This window comes from Saccopteryx bilineata, chromosome 2 (genome assembly GCF_036850765.1).
Source record: "Saccopteryx bilineata isolate mSacBil1 chromosome 2, mSacBil1_pri_phased_curated, whole genome shotgun sequence".
In the NCBI taxonomy this organism is placed as follows: Eukaryota; Metazoa; Chordata; class Mammalia; order Chiroptera; family Emballonuridae; genus Saccopteryx; species Saccopteryx bilineata.
The window spans coordinates 18,509,606-18,526,670 of record NC_089491.1 but is presented as its reverse complement, the minus strand read 5'-3'; the positions used below and the strand labels follow the sequence as shown (position 1 = coordinate 18,526,670).

Below are 17,065 nucleotides of genomic sequence, written 5' to 3'. Positions count from 1 at the left end.
GCAGATGACAGCCATAAAGCGTGTGCTGTGTGTGTGTGTGTGTGTGTGTGTGAGAGAGAGAGAGAGAGAGAGAGAGAGAGAGGGAGAGAGAAGAGTTTGCATGTGTGTGTATCTGTGCACACGCACGCGTGAGCTCACGGATAAATAAACAATCCCAGCACAGGACTCAGCTGCCAGCAGAAATCTGGAGATCAAAGGAGAAAGCCCACGTTTCCCTCGTCTGGCCTCACCTGGCCAAATGTGTGAGCAATCCTAACTCCCCGTCCAAAACAAGTCCTCAGCCTTAGTTTGTTGTTTTCTTCCCAACATTTAACTTTCCTATTCGTTTTTTGTTGTTGTTGTTGTTTTTTAATTCGTGAAAATGAGAAGCCCTTAAAATTTCTTGGTCACTCTTCTGCACCAAGGACTGTTCCATTTGGTTCTCAAAGTGGCTTGTGGAAGTAGGTGGCATTGTCCCTGCCGCACAGAGAGGGAGCCTGGGCCCCGGGAAGGAGGCTGACTGGCCGGAGTTTTCTCAGTGAGAGGTGGTGGGAGCCGGAAGCAGGAGGCGGGTTTCCCCGAGTCCATACTCCTTCATGAGGCTTCCGTGCTCCGAGGAACAAAAACTCAGTTCCATGAGCTGAAACCCTCGAATCTGGGCCAGCCTGCATTTCCAGATGGTTCAGACATTGTCAAGGTGGCACAGAATCAATGACATGAGCTTTTTCCTTTATGTTCCACCCAAATCATCTACAGCAGCGGTTCTCAACCTGTGGGTCGCGACCCCGGCGGGGGTCGAATGACCAAAACACAGGGGTTGCCTAAAGCCATCGGGGTTGTGACCCACAGGTTGAGAACCGCTGATCTACAGCATCACTTAATCACAACATCGTAGAAGGTCTGCTACCTCCTAAGCTAGTCTCTAAAACCATGATCCCATAAGACCACAGAGCCCTCAAGAAATCAATGTTGGAGTCAAAAAGTTAAGACAGGTACATGCCTACCCATGTACGATTCAGTTCAGTGAACACTGGACATCTGTGTACGTCAGGCATGGTGGGAGGGTCCCGTGTTATAAAGACACAAGAGTCCTTATCTTTTTTCTTGAAAGACAGCTGCCCACTGAAATATCGGGTGGTGGAGAGAGCGAAAGTCAAGGAAGGGTTAGAAGAGCCTGTAAAGATGGAGACAGATACAGTATCATGACTTTCAAACTTCTGAATGGTAGCAGGGAGGAGGGGTACTATCTGTATGAGGTGGCTTTAGGGCGAGTAACTAAAAAGAAAAGCAAGTCTTGCCCTGGCCAGTTGACTCAGTAGTAGAGCATCAACCCAGCATGTGAATGTCCCAGGTTCAATTCCTGGTCAGGGTACAAAGGAGAAGTGCCCATGTGCTTCTCCACCCCTCCCCTTCTCCCTTCTATCTATCTCTCTTTCTCTTCTCCTCCAATAGCCAAGGCTACACTGGAGCAAGTTGGCCCAAGCGCTAAGGATGGCTCCATGGCCTTTGCCTTGATGCTAAAATGGCTCCAACTACAATGAGCAATGCCCCAGGTGGGCAGAGGATCACCCCCTAGTGGGCTTGCTGGGTGGATCCTGGTTGGGCACATGCAGGAGTTTGTCTCTCTGCCTCCCTGCTTCTTATTTAAGACCAAAAAAAAAAAAAAAAAAGGCAAGTTTTACCTGTATAGGAAGGAAGGAAGGAAGGAAGAAAGGAAGGAAGGAAGGAAGGGGAGGGGAGGGGAGGGGAGGGGAGGGGAGGGGAGGGGAGGGGAGGGGAGGGGAGGGGAGGGGAGGGGAGGGAAGGAAGGAAAGAAGGGAGGGGAGGGGAGGGGAGGGGAGGCGAGGGGAGGAGAGGGGAGGGGAGGGGAGGGGAGGGGAGGGGAGGGGAGGGGAGGGGAGGGGAGGGAAAGGAAAGGAAAAAAATGGATCCCAGCAACTGGGTTTTGACTATCAAGTGGATGAATCTCAGATTTCCATTTCTGAACTGGATGGAGAAATGGGGACTACAGTTATTTACCCTCATGCCTATAACATTAAGAAATTTTAAAGAATAGAAAAAAAATGTACATAAAACAGATTTTCAAAAATGAAATCAGACAACAAAGGACAGAGCTCCTGAATGATGGGGAGTAAATTGCGTGAGCCCTAATATCTCCTCAGATTACTGTCTTTGGAGAGTCTGTGGGCAACTGAACAGGAAGAAGGAGGCCGGGCAGGTTCCCTTAATTGAGAAGACAGAGTTTTCAGTCCTGGGAGACCCATGTGAGCAGAGTGAACAGGGCAGAGGAGCAGAGAGGAGAGAGCTGCACAGAGAGAAAATCAAAGAGGTCTGTGGAAGGTCCCCTTTCAATATTCAGCATAATAGTGATTGACGAATGTGTGTGAAGAACTTACTAACCTAGGAGGATGAGATGGAGCAGGGGCCAGAACTAGTGCCCATTCCTACCAACCGCACTGGGAAGAGCTCCTGATGCCTGGGCTGTGGCACAGAGCGCGTGGAAGAGCCTTGCCTCCGGGGCAGGGAGGCTCAGCCCTCGGTTAAACACTGCTCTGGTTCCACCCCACACACATGAAAAGCAAGGCCCAAAAGATTAAACTGTTTCCAAGTAACTGTGTCTCAGAACAGTTAAAAAATATATAGGTTAAGGCAAAAGTGGGTTTACAGCTATGAGTACATGAAACACAGAGTTTATTCTTGTATTATTTTTTTCCATACAAACAACTGTAAACCCACTTTTGCCACACCCTATATTTATAGGAATACAGATATCCAGGTACTGACAGGGCAAAAATTCATAATGTCTGGCATTCAAATAAAAAAAATTGGCCCTGGCCGGTTGGCTCAGTGGTAGAGCGTCAGCCTGGCATGCAGGAGTCCCGGGTTCAATTCCTGGCCAGGGCACACAGGAAAGGCGCCCATCTGCTTCTCCACCCCTCCCCCTCTCCTTCCTCTCTGTCTCTCTCTTCCCCTCCCGCAGCTGAGGCTCCACTGAAGCAAAGTTTGCCCGGGCACTGAGGATGGCTCTGTGGCCTCTGCCTCAGGCGCTAGAATGGCTCTGATTACGGCAGAGCGACGCCCCAGATGGGCAGAGCATCGCCCCCTGGTGGGCATGCCGGGTGGATCCTGGTCGGGCGCATGCGGGAGTCTGTCTGACTGCCTCCCCGTTTCCAGCTTCGGAAAAATACAAACAAAAAAAAATTACCTAGCATACAAAGAAGCACAAAAATTAACCCATTGTGAGGAGAGAAATCAATCCATTTAAACCTGTCCAGAACTGACTCAGATGTTAGAATGAGCAAACAAGGACATTAACACAGTTATTAAAACTCTGTTCCACATATTGAGAATGTTAATACATGCAAAATATTAGTAAGAATGAACTAAAGATAAAAATTACAGTCTGAATTAAAAAGACATTTTTAATTTACTCAATGAGATGAACAATAATAGACTTTGCAGAAGGTATTGAAGACACAGATAGCACAAGAAAGTATCCAAAAGAAAACAAAAAGAGAAGAAGTTTTTAAAATGAAAAAGGTCATCAGTGAAATGAAGGTCAACTTCAAGCGGCCAACTATACATGCAAGGGCAGGCACTGGAGGAGAAAGAGAAAGGACAGAGAGAGAGAGAAAAATTCTTTTTAAATAATGGCTCCAAATTTCCAAATGTGATGAAACCATAAACTCACAGATCCAAGAAGTTCAATGAACTTCAAGTACAATAAATGATAAAATTACTCAAAGCCATTAATAAAGAGAAAATCTTAGAAGCAGTCAGATTAAAAACTATACCTACAAACAGGAGAACAAAGCTAGGAATAAAGGCAGATTTCTCAATGGAAAAACACAAATAAGAAAAAGGAGGAGCAACATTTTTAAATTATTTTTTTAATCTGTCAGTTAAGAATTTTGTACCCAGCAATAATATCTTACAAAAAAAAAAAGCAGAAATTATTTATCACTTACAGACCTGAAATATAAGAAATAATAAAAGATAATGTTCAAGCCGAGGACAATAAAATCAGACAAAAATATGGATGGATGCAAAAAATAAACTCCAAAAATAATGGTGACTACATCAGTAAATAGTATATATGATTATTTTTCTTATTATTTAAATACATGTATAAGATAATTTACTATTCATAGAAAAAGAATAATGAATTATGGAACATAATGAGTCAAATGTATGACAACACAGCATAAAGGCTTAAAAGGGACACAGCAAAGTTCACTACTATAAGATTCCTATGATGTATGTGAAGTTTTATCTGTTACATATGCATGTGTACCCTAAAGTAGCCACTACAATAATAAAAGAGAGTTAAAGAGATCAAATGGCATCATAAAACTACTCAACCCCCAAAAAGATACAGAAAGAGAAGAACAGGGAACAAAGAAAGATGGGACAGTAGAAAACAAAGAGCCAGCTGGTAAACTTAACCGTCACCACAACAATATCACATTAAATATAAACGGTCTAAATATACCATTTTAATGATAACAGTGTCAGATTAAATTTTAAAAAGCAGAGAAAAAAGACCCAACGGTAAGCTGTCTACAAGAAAAAACATTTTAAATATTAGGTCATAAATGACATAGAAGTATAAGAATGGGAAATAGCAGACCATTTTAACACTAATCGGAAGGAAGCTGGAGTTGTTATATTAATATCAAATAAAGCAGATTTTGGAGCAAACACGATCACAGGGCTACCCTTTCAGAATAATAAAGGGATCCATTTATCAAGAGGATATTAACAATTCTGAATGTTTATGTTTCTAATAACAGAGCCCCCAGTACCCCTCTCAGGATATGGACTTCATGTAGACGGCAGGAATACGGATAGGATGGTTACCTCCCCCCCAATAAAGCCGTATTCATCCTTCCTAGTTTGGGGTGAAATGAAGCCTGCTCCTCTTGTCTACCCTGGTCCTCTAGCAGCTCCTTCCCAGTGGTGGGAAGGAGCTGCTGAGAGGAAGCGGGGACACAGGGTCCTTCCACCAAGCCCCTGTACACAGTCTGGAAAGTGTTACCTTCAGTGTGCTCAGAACACTTATATTAGCCTATCACTGGGCAAAAGCATCTCACACAAAGTCATCTTATGATAAACTGTGGAATATATCGTGCAATTTACTACGCACCACTGTAATGAAAAATTGTAAGTCAAACCAACATAAATTGGGGACTATTTGTAATTCTGGGTTTGGAACTTTTCTTACAAGAAGGTTTTAACTACTAATTTAATTCTCTAATAGCGATGAGGTTATTGAGTGATCTTCGGTGGCTTGCGGATTTCAAGGGATTTGCCCATTACATATAAGTTATAAAATTGTATCTTTATTTATTATGGAATTTATAGTGATATCATTCTCTCATTCTTGATATTGGTAATTTGTCTCATCTCTCACTTTTTCTGATCTGGCTGGAGTGTTATATAATTTATATTCTAAAAAAAAATCAGCTTTGGTTTCATGTAATTTCTCCATTGTTTTCTATGGCATTGATTTCTATTTGGATGCTTGGTATTTCCTTACAATCACTTCAACAGACACAGGAAATTAAATAGACACTTCTAATTAAAACAAAATAGGACGTAAACCTCACAGCAAACTAGCATCCAATCTTCCACCCTTAGTAGGATGATACATAAAGAATGAGCAGTGAGCCGGGCGTGTGAGGGACTTGGTCGTAAAGCAGAGCGCTATCATGTGGGGATTTAGGAAAGTCACATACCTCCCTGGGGTTGATTTAGTTCAATGGTTCTCAACCTTTCTAATGCCGTGACCCCGCAATACAGTTCCTCATGTTGTGGTGACTCCAAACCAAAAAATAATTTTGGTGGCTACTTCATAACTGTAATTTTGCTACAGTTATGATTCGGAATGTAAATACCTGAGATGCATTATGTATTTTCCGATGGCTTTAGGCGACCCCTGCTGGGATCGTGACCCACAAGTTGAGAACCGCTGATTTAGTTGATCATAAAACAAGGTTGGTAATCACGCAAGAGGGTGATATTAACAAAAAGGTGACACAGGAATTTTTAGTATCCGTCCCCACCTCCCACCCTCTCCAACCACCCCACCATGCCTCAGAAAAATCTGTTTTAATCACTATCCAAGTGCAAAAATACCTTCACAAGAACTAAGGTTTCCAGGTGAAGTTATAGCATCTGGGAAAAGCACACACACAAATACAATGCATTGAGGAGGTTAGGAAAGATAGATTCACGTTACTCCCGTAAGCCTCCCCCAAGCCTGGGCAGCTTGGGGCAGAGAGAGGAACCCTGCCTGTGCACAAAGGAGAGAGAAGGGAGCACCCAGCTTCATCGGAGCCCCCAGAGCAGCCCCACCCCAGTCCCAGGCTGACCCTCATGGCTGCAGGTGGCTCCTACGTGGTATAGGCTTCTGCAAACCAGGCCCCTGGCTCGCCCCGTGGCTGCTGACTCTTACAGCCCCAGCAGCGCCCTTGGCACCCAGCCCCCCATGGGACTCCAATGAACCCACACTCCCAACCGACCCTGGTGCCTCGCAGCTCCCATGGCTTCATGTAGTCCTCTGGCTGAGACCCCTGGCTGGGCCCAACACCAGGCTGACTACCACAGACCCAGGCTTTTGACACAGCTCAGCACTAAGCCAGCTCCCATGGCCCCAGGTCCCTGACACCCCAACAGCAGGCCTGCCCTCATGGCCCCGGCCTCAAGGTCAGCTCCCACGGTCCCAGGCTGCCAGCCTGCCCCGGAGTCAGGCCTACCGGGCTGACCCGACCTCCAGCACGACATAGCTTCTTGGCCGTGTCAGACCTTCAGAAGAACTTAGCACTCTCAGTTACAACTGGATGTGACACTCTAAAGGGCCACTTTGCTTCTCTTCTTCTGCATGTCTGAATTTTTTCCAAATCCCTTCTCCCCAGCACTAAGGACAACTAAACTATCTCAGGACATCTCACTAGATAAGGCCATTTCTTGAATTTTTTTTTCTTTCTATCTCGGTCCCAGAAATCATATTATCTATAGAAAAGGTCAAATCCTCTCCTGAATGAACTAACCCTTGGCTATATGACTTTGACTTTCCAACTCAGAGAATCAGAACCTCTTTCCAACGACAGTTTGCTATCCTTCCCTCCAAAAATCGTAGGAAAACAAGCACTCGGGTGTGCGCGCCAGGTGACAATCACGCAACGATGGAAGTTCCTACTGCCTTCTCGGGTCAGATGACACCACGTCTCCAAAGGCATTAGAAATGCCCCATGTCCTTCCTCTGTCACACTACCCTGACATTAGGCGAAAGCCCGGCTTTCCTACTCACCTGTGTACAGGTCCGTATCCGTGTATTCATCTACTTTCTTGTGCTGCAGAATATAGTCCGAGACTTTGGTCCCAATTGCCGGCTGAACATCCACCCACTCCAGAGAGACCACGGTGCTGGAGGGCTCCACGGTTGGGGACAGCCGCAGCCTAGAGGGGGCGACAGGGAAGGTTGCTTGCCAGCCAGCATGCGCTGGGCCCCAAAAGAGTCTGCGTGTGTCACGAGGCAAAGCACAGGATCCAGCCCGGGGTGAAACCCAGGTTCAACCCACCACCAACACCTTGTATGAACTTGGGCAATTTTTCAGCTTCTTGCAGCCTCCAATTCCTTGTTCAAAAATAGGGCTAAGAAGAGCTACCTTTCAGAGAATCAACGTGGGATTAATTTATCAAAGTGGTAAATTAATCCAAGCACACAGTACGCGCTCAGAGAAAGGTGGTTAGGTTTCCATTCATTGAAACTCTGTTCTCAAAGATGTCTCCTGGCCCATCTAACTGGCAGTGTCTTCAAACACGGTAGCTTTCAACCTCTCTGCCATTTTCAACCCCAACCCCTAATTATATCTGTCAATTCTTCAATTACCCTTAAATCAATATTCCCTCCCAGAGGGCTGGAATTCTGGGAGAGCCTTTTATAAAGCAATAAATAAATAGATAACTGAATGATTGAGGTTTAGAACTTGGAGAGTCCTTAGGGAGAGGACCCATCTGACAGATGAAGAAAGTTAAGGCTTGGAAAAAGGAAATGATTTCACACCAGGTCACACAGCTAATTGGGGGCAGAGCCACAATATAACTTCGCTTGTCCTCAAGCCAGCTGCTCTCCACCTTTCCACTACACCCCGCTATCTCTTTAAGGACCATCTTGCAATGCAACCCTCCCTGCCCCGCAGAGGGGTGTGACGGCTCCCACCCGGCTTGCCTGCGCTCCTGAGACCGCTCTCCTTCCCAGTCGCAGTCCTCCGCTGACCAGGAGGTCCCCACACCCTACAGTCCCGCGTGCTCTCCCTTCTCCCGGAGCAGGACTCCTGCCTCCCGTCCACGCTTCCCTGGGGACCCTCCGCCCCTCCCACTAAGCCACCCTCACACCCACATCCTCTCTCCATGAGCACCTCTTGGTTTTCAGGGCATGTCCTTACTACTCAATTTCGTTTTAAACTGTAGCTTATTGGCCCTGGCCAGTTGGCTCAGTGGTGGAGCATCGGCCTGGCGTGCGGGGGACCCAGGTTCGATTCCTGGCCAGGGCACATAGGAGAAGCACCCATTTGCTTCTCCACCCCCACCCCCTCCTTCCTCTCTGTCTCTCTCTTCCCCTCCCGCAGCCAAGGCTCCATTGGAGCAAAGATGGCCCGGGCGCTGGGGATGGCTCCTTGGCCTCTGCCCCAGGCGCTAGAGTGGCTCTGGTCACGGCAGAGTGACGCCCCGGAGGGGCAGAGCATTGCCCCCTGGTGGGCAGAGCGTTGCCCCTGGTGGGCGTGCCGAGTGGATCCTGGTCGGGTGCATGCGGGAGTCTGTCTGACTGTCTCTCCCCGTTTCCAGCTTCAGAAAAAGAAAAAGAAAAAAATAAACTGTAGCTTATTTTCCTGATTTTGCTTTGACATTGGTCCCTCACACTAAATGGTCAGATCCCTACGTGTACAGACTATTTGATTCATTTATTCATGGATTCCCCGTGTCCAACATAAAGCAGGTGTTCAAAAATTATTTATGGAACAGATGAATAAAATGAAGTTTCTTAGAAAAGGTTTGCCACTTTATTTAGGTGGCCTCAATGTCCTACACAGGAACTCACAAAACAAGTGTCACGTCCAGTGACACCCTCTGCTGAACGGATGAGCCGGAAGGTGACGATGGACTGAGTGACGTCATTAAAACAGCACACGCTCGGAATCAGTGTCTACCCCAAGCCAGTTTCTGTCCTGCCAAAGCCCCTTGCTTTCTTACAGAAGGAGGCAGACCCCCACCCACCTCAGGGATCTGGCCAGACCCCCAGGAACAGAAGCAAGCCAGGGCTGAAGGAGGAGGGGCCATACATACGTACACCGGCTGCGGAAGGGGGCTGCAGCTGGGGAGCCCGCTGGCGTCGAAGGCGCTGAGGTCACACCTGCACCAGTCGTCGATCACGTCCCCTTTCCCGGAGCACCAGTAGGAGCTCATCAGTGCACTCTTGAAGGCCTGCGGTAAAGGACGGAAGACATGAGGATGGCAATGGTGGAGAGGTTCGACGTGAAGATGCCAATGGCCGTGAGGCAGTAGCTGGCCGACATTTCAGAGCAACCCTCCTAGGCACAGGACACCACCTGGTGCCTACATCCCTCCTGAGCACTCTACCACCAGCTCTTCCCATTCTGAGTGATGCTCTGCCCAGCAGCCAGAGTGACCACTGCGACAGGACAGTGACAGCATCCACTGACAACTCACTCTGGACCTGGCCCTTTACCTGCATTAACTTATGTCATCTTTACCCCGCACACGACAGGGGATCTACTATTCTAATCATCATCAGTGTCATCTCCCATTCTGCACAGTGGAAAACTGAGACACTGAGGAGGTAGGGAACTTGCCTCAGGTTCAGAGCGAGGAAGAGAAGGGGCTGGGATCCGATCCAAGGCAGTCTGGCTCCAGACTCTGTTTTCTTAAAACACCCTTGCTGCTCTGCACTCACTGTGCAGCAGTCTAACCTCCCTGCTTAGAAACCGTTAGGGGCTTCCCATGGCCCCCAGGATACAGCCTAAGCTCCTTGCTCCAGCTCCTGAGACCTGCCCAGGCTCCTCCGTCACCACTCCTCCGACATTCCTTTGCACGCTGCCATCCACCTTCCTGCAACCACGAACATTCCCACCAGAAGCGAGTCCCTGCTCCTGGACCATCTGCTCTAGATCGGGAGACAGCAATTTGTTTCTGTAAAGGACCAGGCAGTAAATATTTTTGGCTTTGTGGCTAGGTGGTCCCTGCCGCAGTTACTTAACTCTGCTTTTGTAGCATGAAAGCGATGTAAGTCATACTTTAAATAAATGTGTATGGCTGTGTTCTGATAAAGCTTTATTTATAAAGAGGCAGCAGGCCAAATTCGGCCGGAGCGTCAGTTTGCTGACCCTTGCTCTACAATTCAGGCATCCCCAAACTCCGGCCCACGGGCCACATGCGGCACCCTGAGGCCATTTATCCGGCCCCCGGCGCACTTCCAGAAGGGGCACCTCTTTCCTTGGTGGTCAGTGAGAGGAGCACTGTATGTGGCGGCCCTCCAACGGTCTGAGGGACAGTGAACTGGCCCCCTGTGTAAAAAGTTTGGGGACCCCTGCATGATAATCAATGTTCTATTTAATTGCAATGTGTCTCATAGCCTCTATTTTTACCCCTTTAACATTCTTTTCCTCTGCTAGAATCGTACCCCCTCCCCCTACTCTAATTCGCTCCCTGGGTCTCCAGTGAAACATTCCTTTCCCTGGGAACCCCGCCTTGGCTTTCTTCAACAGGTGACCACACTCCTTTCCCGGCCATCGTCACACACTGGGCCACACCTACCAGCACAGTCCTCTGCTTGTCTCACCCACCACGTTCGGACCCCACCAAGGGCACGGGCCGTGCCTTATTCACACCAGTGTTCTCTGGGCTGCGCACAGTTACTCTGTCAACATTCACTGAGTCAATGGACGGGCACTGCAGCACTAGTCAGGGGCCCAGGTGCAGGCGGCTTCCTGCTCCAGTCAGTCCCTTTACACTGGCGTCGCAAGACACTGGGGTTCAGTGTTTGACAGCCCTTTTTAAAACTTAGGGCTTCTTACCCCTTTGCCAGGTAACAAACTATGCTCTCTCTCTTCCTCTCTCTCCTTCCTTCCTTCCTTCCTTCCTTCCTTCCTTCCTTCCTTCCTTCCTTCCTTCCTTCCTTCCTTCCTTCCCCCTCCCTCCCTCCCTCCCTCCCTATCTTTCTTTCTTCCTTCCTTCCTTCTTTCCTTTTCTTTCTTCCTTCTTTTTTCTTTTCTTCCCTTCCTTCGTTCCTTCCTTTGTTCCTTCCTCATTCCTTCCTCCCGTATTTTCTTCTTTCCTTCCCTTCCTTCTTTTCTTCTTTCTTTCTCTTTCTCTTTCTCTCTCTCCTGCCTTCCCCCTTCCCCTCCCTCCCTCCCTCCCTCTCTCCCTTCCTTCCTTCTTTCCTTTCTTCCCTCTCTCTCTCCTCCCTCCTTCCCTCCCTCCCTCCCTCCTTTCCCTCTCTTCCTCCTTCCTTCCTTCCTTTTCTCCCCTTTACTTTCTGTGTATTTTTTAAATGAAAACCTCACATGGCCTATAACCAAGGGCACCTGATCACCCAGGTGTCTCTGTTCCATCCTGTGCTATTCCAAAGACTCAAGCAGAGCACGTGTGTGAACAGTGGGTCTAGCAGCTGCTTCCTTGGCTACCAGGACACGGGTCGACAGGAGAAGGTGTGTGCAAGGTGGTTATTGGATACGCCCCCTCACATTTCTCCCGGTGCCTCTGATACGGAGGCTCCAATTATTCCTGCCGTATGTTCTTACCTACATCCTCCCCTAGAGGATGAGTAAATTGTCTCATTTCCCTTGAATTAAGAGTCGCAATCCAAACAAATTTTTAAAAATTATAATAAAAGCAAATGTTCACAGAGCACCTAATTACACAGATTAAGGTGCTTTAAAGGCATTAAAAGAAATGTAATCTTAACAACAGTCCTGAGACACAGATCTCGTGTTCCTCACTAACAGCTGACAGACTCAGGAACCAGAGCTCTCAAGCTATTTTCCCAAGATCACACAGAGTAGGCGGTAGAAGTAGACTCCCAGCCCATGTCTCTGGGACTCTCAAACCCAGACCTTTTCTATTTAGGTCTGCAGGGTCTTAGATTAACCCCAAGCAGAGATGCCAGACTTAGTAAATAAAAACAGGATGCCCAGTTAAAATGCGAATTTCAGATAAACAACAACTTTTTCTTTAGTGTAAATATACCCCACCCAATGTTTGCATATTGAGTAGGCGAGCCAGGGTCTAGCACATAGTAACAGCACTGTTCTTACCACATGGAACCTGGGCTCAGAACAAATGCCTGTTCTCCTACCAGCATCAGAGGGGGACGCTCTCATGGGGACACAAACCAGATGGGATGGCATGAAGTCACGCTGACGGACAAGACTGTTTTCTCCCTGCATTTGCAGGTTCCCCCTTGACTGAAATTAACGTGCACAACTGCTCGTGGCTCTGGATTCTCTAACATCTCCAGCCAGCACTCAGGGCCTAATTACCATAATGGTGCAATCCAGGGCCACGGGAGAAAGTGACGCAGATGGTAGGAGACTGCCTTAGACTCCAGCAAGGGGAGCAGAGAGCACATTCTGTTTTGTTTGTGTATGTGTTTTTGTTTCTGCGTGTATGTGTGTGCGCGCGCGCATGTGTGTGTGTGTGTGTGTGTGTGTGCGCTCGCATGCATGTTCTGCAATCAATAGTCGCTTGAGCTTGTGGAAAACAAAACAGAACATCTCTCTGGACTTTGTGGGTTTCACCATCCAAGCGGCTCTTGGGGGAAGAAATCCTGTCTGTAAGTCTCCACATCCCCTGGCTCCCGCCCAGACCCTGAGGAACAGAGTGGGGACGGGTGCAAGGGCCAGGCCAACCCTGGACGGCGCACAAACACGCCCTGATAAAAAGCCTACATCAAACAGGGAGCCCTAGCAAGGCAGCGGAGGCCAGCGCTGTGTCAGCGAAGGATCACTCTTTCCTTACGTCCCCAGGCCTTGCAACACTCCATCCTGAATCCAATTAGCTCTCCGGGGAGGAGACTCATAGAATGTTCCCGCTTCAAGGGACTCTAAATCATCTCATCTGATGCCTGTTATTGAGGCAGATACAGTGGCCTGGATAGACTAGCTGGCTGGTCCCCACGTAAGACAGCGACTTTGTGATGAAATGACTCTTCCTCCTTTTAATCCTCACCATCGTCCTCTGGGATGGGCGCTGTGTCCATTCACAGATGAGCACGGAGGAGTGAGAACTTGAACTGAAGTCCATCCGAATCCTGGCACTTCTGACCCTTCCCAGGTCCACACGGGAACAATACATGCCAAGATTTCATCCAAAACATCCTTTTCAGCTGCTCTGTTTGAATCACGTGCTTAGGCCTTGTTTGTGTGTGTGTCTGTGTGTGTTCTCTGAGGGAAATGAAACCTTACACTGGAGGCATTGTTGACTCCTGGCTTTAGAGTAAGTGAAGGGACTTAAGAAACAAATCCTGTACTTAATACAGGGCTAAGGGCTATATTTGCATGGCCATTGGTTTTCATAACAAAGAAGGTTTGCATTTCCATGACTTACAAATGCTTCCAACTTCTGGCTAATTAGCTAGCAAACGGAGCTGGGCAGGAGGAGAAAACAGCCACAAAAATGTTAAGCAATCAAAATAAACTAGGATTTATTATTATTTTTTTCACTCTATTGTTACTTTCATATGCGAACGCGCATAAATTATTCCTCTCTTTAAGCCTCAATTTCTCCATCTGCAAAATGAGGGCACAGGAGATATATTTTTGAAGGTTTAATTAAGTTTTAATAAACATTCACTCCAAACCACGTGCTGTCTCAACGCTAAGAAAGGAGATGAAAAGCCTGTAGCTAACTTCAAAGGGTTCAGGGTTTAATGGTGAAGGCAAACACAATTACAATTAATATGGTTCAAGCCCTGTGAAGTAACACACACAAGAGGCTCTGTGGATGCCGAGGAAGTGGCCCTTCCAGCTCTAAGAATGTTGACAGTGTCTTAGGCATCTTAAGCTTTAAGTAAACATTCCACATTGGATTAAGGTATTTGGGGCCATCTATATAGACTGTCATTAAATCCACGAATTAAATTCCATACTGTATAGTGACCATAACTGTATTTCTTTTTTACACTAAAAATTATACTCGAGGGTTGACACCCGGTCTGTTATTTTTTTATATTAAGGCGGTTCTGGTCTGTGTGACCAAAATGATGGCCTGAAGTCCTTACTCAAAGCTTAATGGATTTAGTTATTTCTACCAGGATTGGTCCTACCGGTACCCAATGCATTTGCAATTGAGGTGGAAAGTCTTCTAGAGACAAAATAATTATTACCCCAGGCTCCTTGTCGGTGCCTAACACAGTAGCCAGCAGGTAATGTCAGTCAGCCAGTGCTTGTTGGATTGAATTAAAAGTTCACAAGGAACGCTGAATGGAACAAACCAACATGTAAATGACGGAATGCAAAGAAAGTGTGTGTGTGTGTGTGTGATCCTCTTCTTCCCCAAGATTACTTGTATATCCGATGTCGGTCAACAGCACTCATCAATCTGGGCTTTAGGCCTCTAGCCTAAAACGGAGGGTTAACCCAGGCTCCTCCCTCTTCTCATAACATGTTTCAAGACCAACCTCTCTTCCCTGGTCCCACAGCTGTCTCTCTGGCACAGGTTAGCCATACCTCATTTCTGGGCAATGGGCATTGCCCCAGGACTGACTTTTGGCCCCACGGTCACCCTTCCCACACACCTTCCCGCTCTCTAAAACATTCTCTCTCATTCTGCCCCCTTGTTTGGGTCCCTTTGCAAGTTGCACCACTGTCTGGACGACACCTCTGGTTCATCAGCCTGACTTTCAGAGTCCTTTGTTGTTCATCCCGTGGTCCGTCTCCCTTCTCCCCATGCACCCACGGTGACCCAGCACATCCCATCTTCTCATAGTAACGATCCTGCACCAGCCCTTTCTCATGCTCTGCCTCCGGACTCAAAATGCCCATCCTCCACTATTCCTCCTTGCTGACCTCTCGGAAACTTCCTGAACACCAGGACCTGGGCTAAGCCATTAGACAGATGTAAGCAGAGCACGGATGATGGGCCGGGTTCAGAAGGTCGCCAAAGCAAGGACGACAGGCCAGGCAAGCCCTCGGTTGTGTTTCAGCTCCAGGCCCAGAACAGCAGCAAAACCAGACGAGTGACGTTGTGGCTGACATCGGGACCAGCTGCACTGAGTGAGGTCCTCTGCCCTGGTGCCGACCAATCAGTAGAGGCCACAACCCTGAATGAACGCACCTGGAGAGGTGATGAATATTCTATCAAAATCCTCCCCTGGGGACTCCCCTAAAATCTCACCCTTCAACGTCCCGAGGACAGAGGTCACAGTGTGCTCCCCTCCCCAGAGCAGACAGACCCATGCCTTTCCCCTTCTCTTTCTCCGCCCGCCCCCTCTACTCCCTTCACCCTTCTCCCATTTCCTCTATCTCTGTGACTGAATAAACTTTCTCTTAGATCTTCAGTCTTGGCTCTGAATTCTTTCCCACCCAGAGCTCACGTACCATGGTTGTTGAACCCAGGTCCGGCCTGACTCCGCTCACTGGTCTAACACTTGGTGCTATTTTCGTTCTCACCGTGACCAACAGACCCAGCCACGCTTAGGAGATTTTCCGTCTCCCTCATCTCATTCCATTTTTTGCACACTTTGCATTTCCCTGCAACTTCCTTGTTGATGGTTCCTTCTTGCTTAACAAACTGTGAACTCTTTCAGGCCAGGGTAATGCATTGATTTATCTCCACATCTCCAGCTTCAGGCAAGAGTCAACGCATAGCAGGGTCCCCAACGTGCGCTGAATTCCAGAGCTCTGTAATAGGGTGTCCTGCCAGCGGTCCAACTTGCAAACTCGCTGTTGCTTTTCACTTCTAGCCAAAGTGATGGCAGAAAAGCCATTGGTCACCATAGAAAGACGAAATTTCCATGAAGCCATTGAAATGGGGTTCGGGATGGGGCACAGAGGTGGAGCCCCTTTTGAAGACATTTGAGATTACTGCTAAGGAGAATGGGTTGATCGTTTTTTGCCAAGAAAGTGTTGGAAGGTTTAAACCAGGGGTCTCAAACTCAACTCAGCATGTGGGCCGCAGAGCAAGATCACAGCCATTCGGCGGGCCGCACTAGGTCTACAAAAGGCAACTGTTACGCAACACTTTTCTCACTGCAGTTGAAAACAAAAAAAAATCAGTACAACAAGCACAATCGTACATGCAGTTTACTCAGTGTCACAAAACGACCAGAAACTGTAGTTCGCATCACAACTGCTGTTAACTAAGCTAATATCTAGCTAGGATGCTAGAGAAATGAAAAATACAAGTAGGCCCCTAGGCTTACTTAATTTTATCCAAAATATTTTGAACTTCGTGGATTAGTCTGCGGGCCGCCCAAAATTGTTTGGCGGGCCGCATGCGGCCCGCGGGCCACGAGTTTGAGACCCCTGGTTTAAACTAAGGAGCTCCAGAGACGGGAAAGGAGGAGAGTGGGGAGTGTCCTAGCTTTGTAGGGAGACTAATTCCTAAGCCCCTGCTGAGCACATGTTTGGTCGGTGAGGAGGACCTGGGATTGAGGAGCATGGGTGGGACTGAAGAGGACATCCCGGCAGTGCTTACGCAGAGGCAGATACAGTGGCTCCTAGTCCAGCCTAGACCTCGGGGCGAGTACCCACTGGTCCTATCCACCATTCAGGCATCAGCACACTCCACGGCAGTGCCTGCAGGAGGTGCCCATCACTCATGTCCCCGGTGGCCACAGGAGCTGCAAGTCAAGGGCTGAGCTCCCATTCTGGGGGGAATGGAAGGAGAATTGCTGATATGCCCATACAGTGAGGAGGTTAACTGGTCACCTTGCTACAAATTGACTGAATAATTAAGCAGCATGTATGAAAACCCATTTGGAGACAGAAATAGGTGAGGTTAATTGACTTAAGTTTCTCTGGTTCCCCCCCCACCCCAAACAGAGGAAAAAGGCAGATGAGGTGAC

At 47.9% G+C, this 17,065-nt stretch overlaps 1 protein-coding gene across 5 annotated transcripts in view; it reads right to left on the bottom strand.

Moving 5' to 3' along the window:
- The window catches only part of ASTN2 (astrotactin 2), an 886,721-nt gene that overhangs the window by 139,131 nt on the left and 730,525 nt on the right, over nt 1-17,065 (bottom strand). For all 5 annotated transcript variants that reach the window (XM_066256387.1, XM_066256389.1, XM_066256388.1 and 2 more), the window contains 2 exons: nt 9,332-9,465; nt 7,292-7,440 (listed from right to left, as the gene is read on the bottom strand). In XM_066256387.1, coding sequence (XP_066112484.1) covers nt 7,292-7,440; nt 9,332-9,465 — 283 coding nt within the window. The remainder of the gene's footprint in view (nt 1-7,291; nt 7,441-9,331; nt 9,466-17,065) is intronic.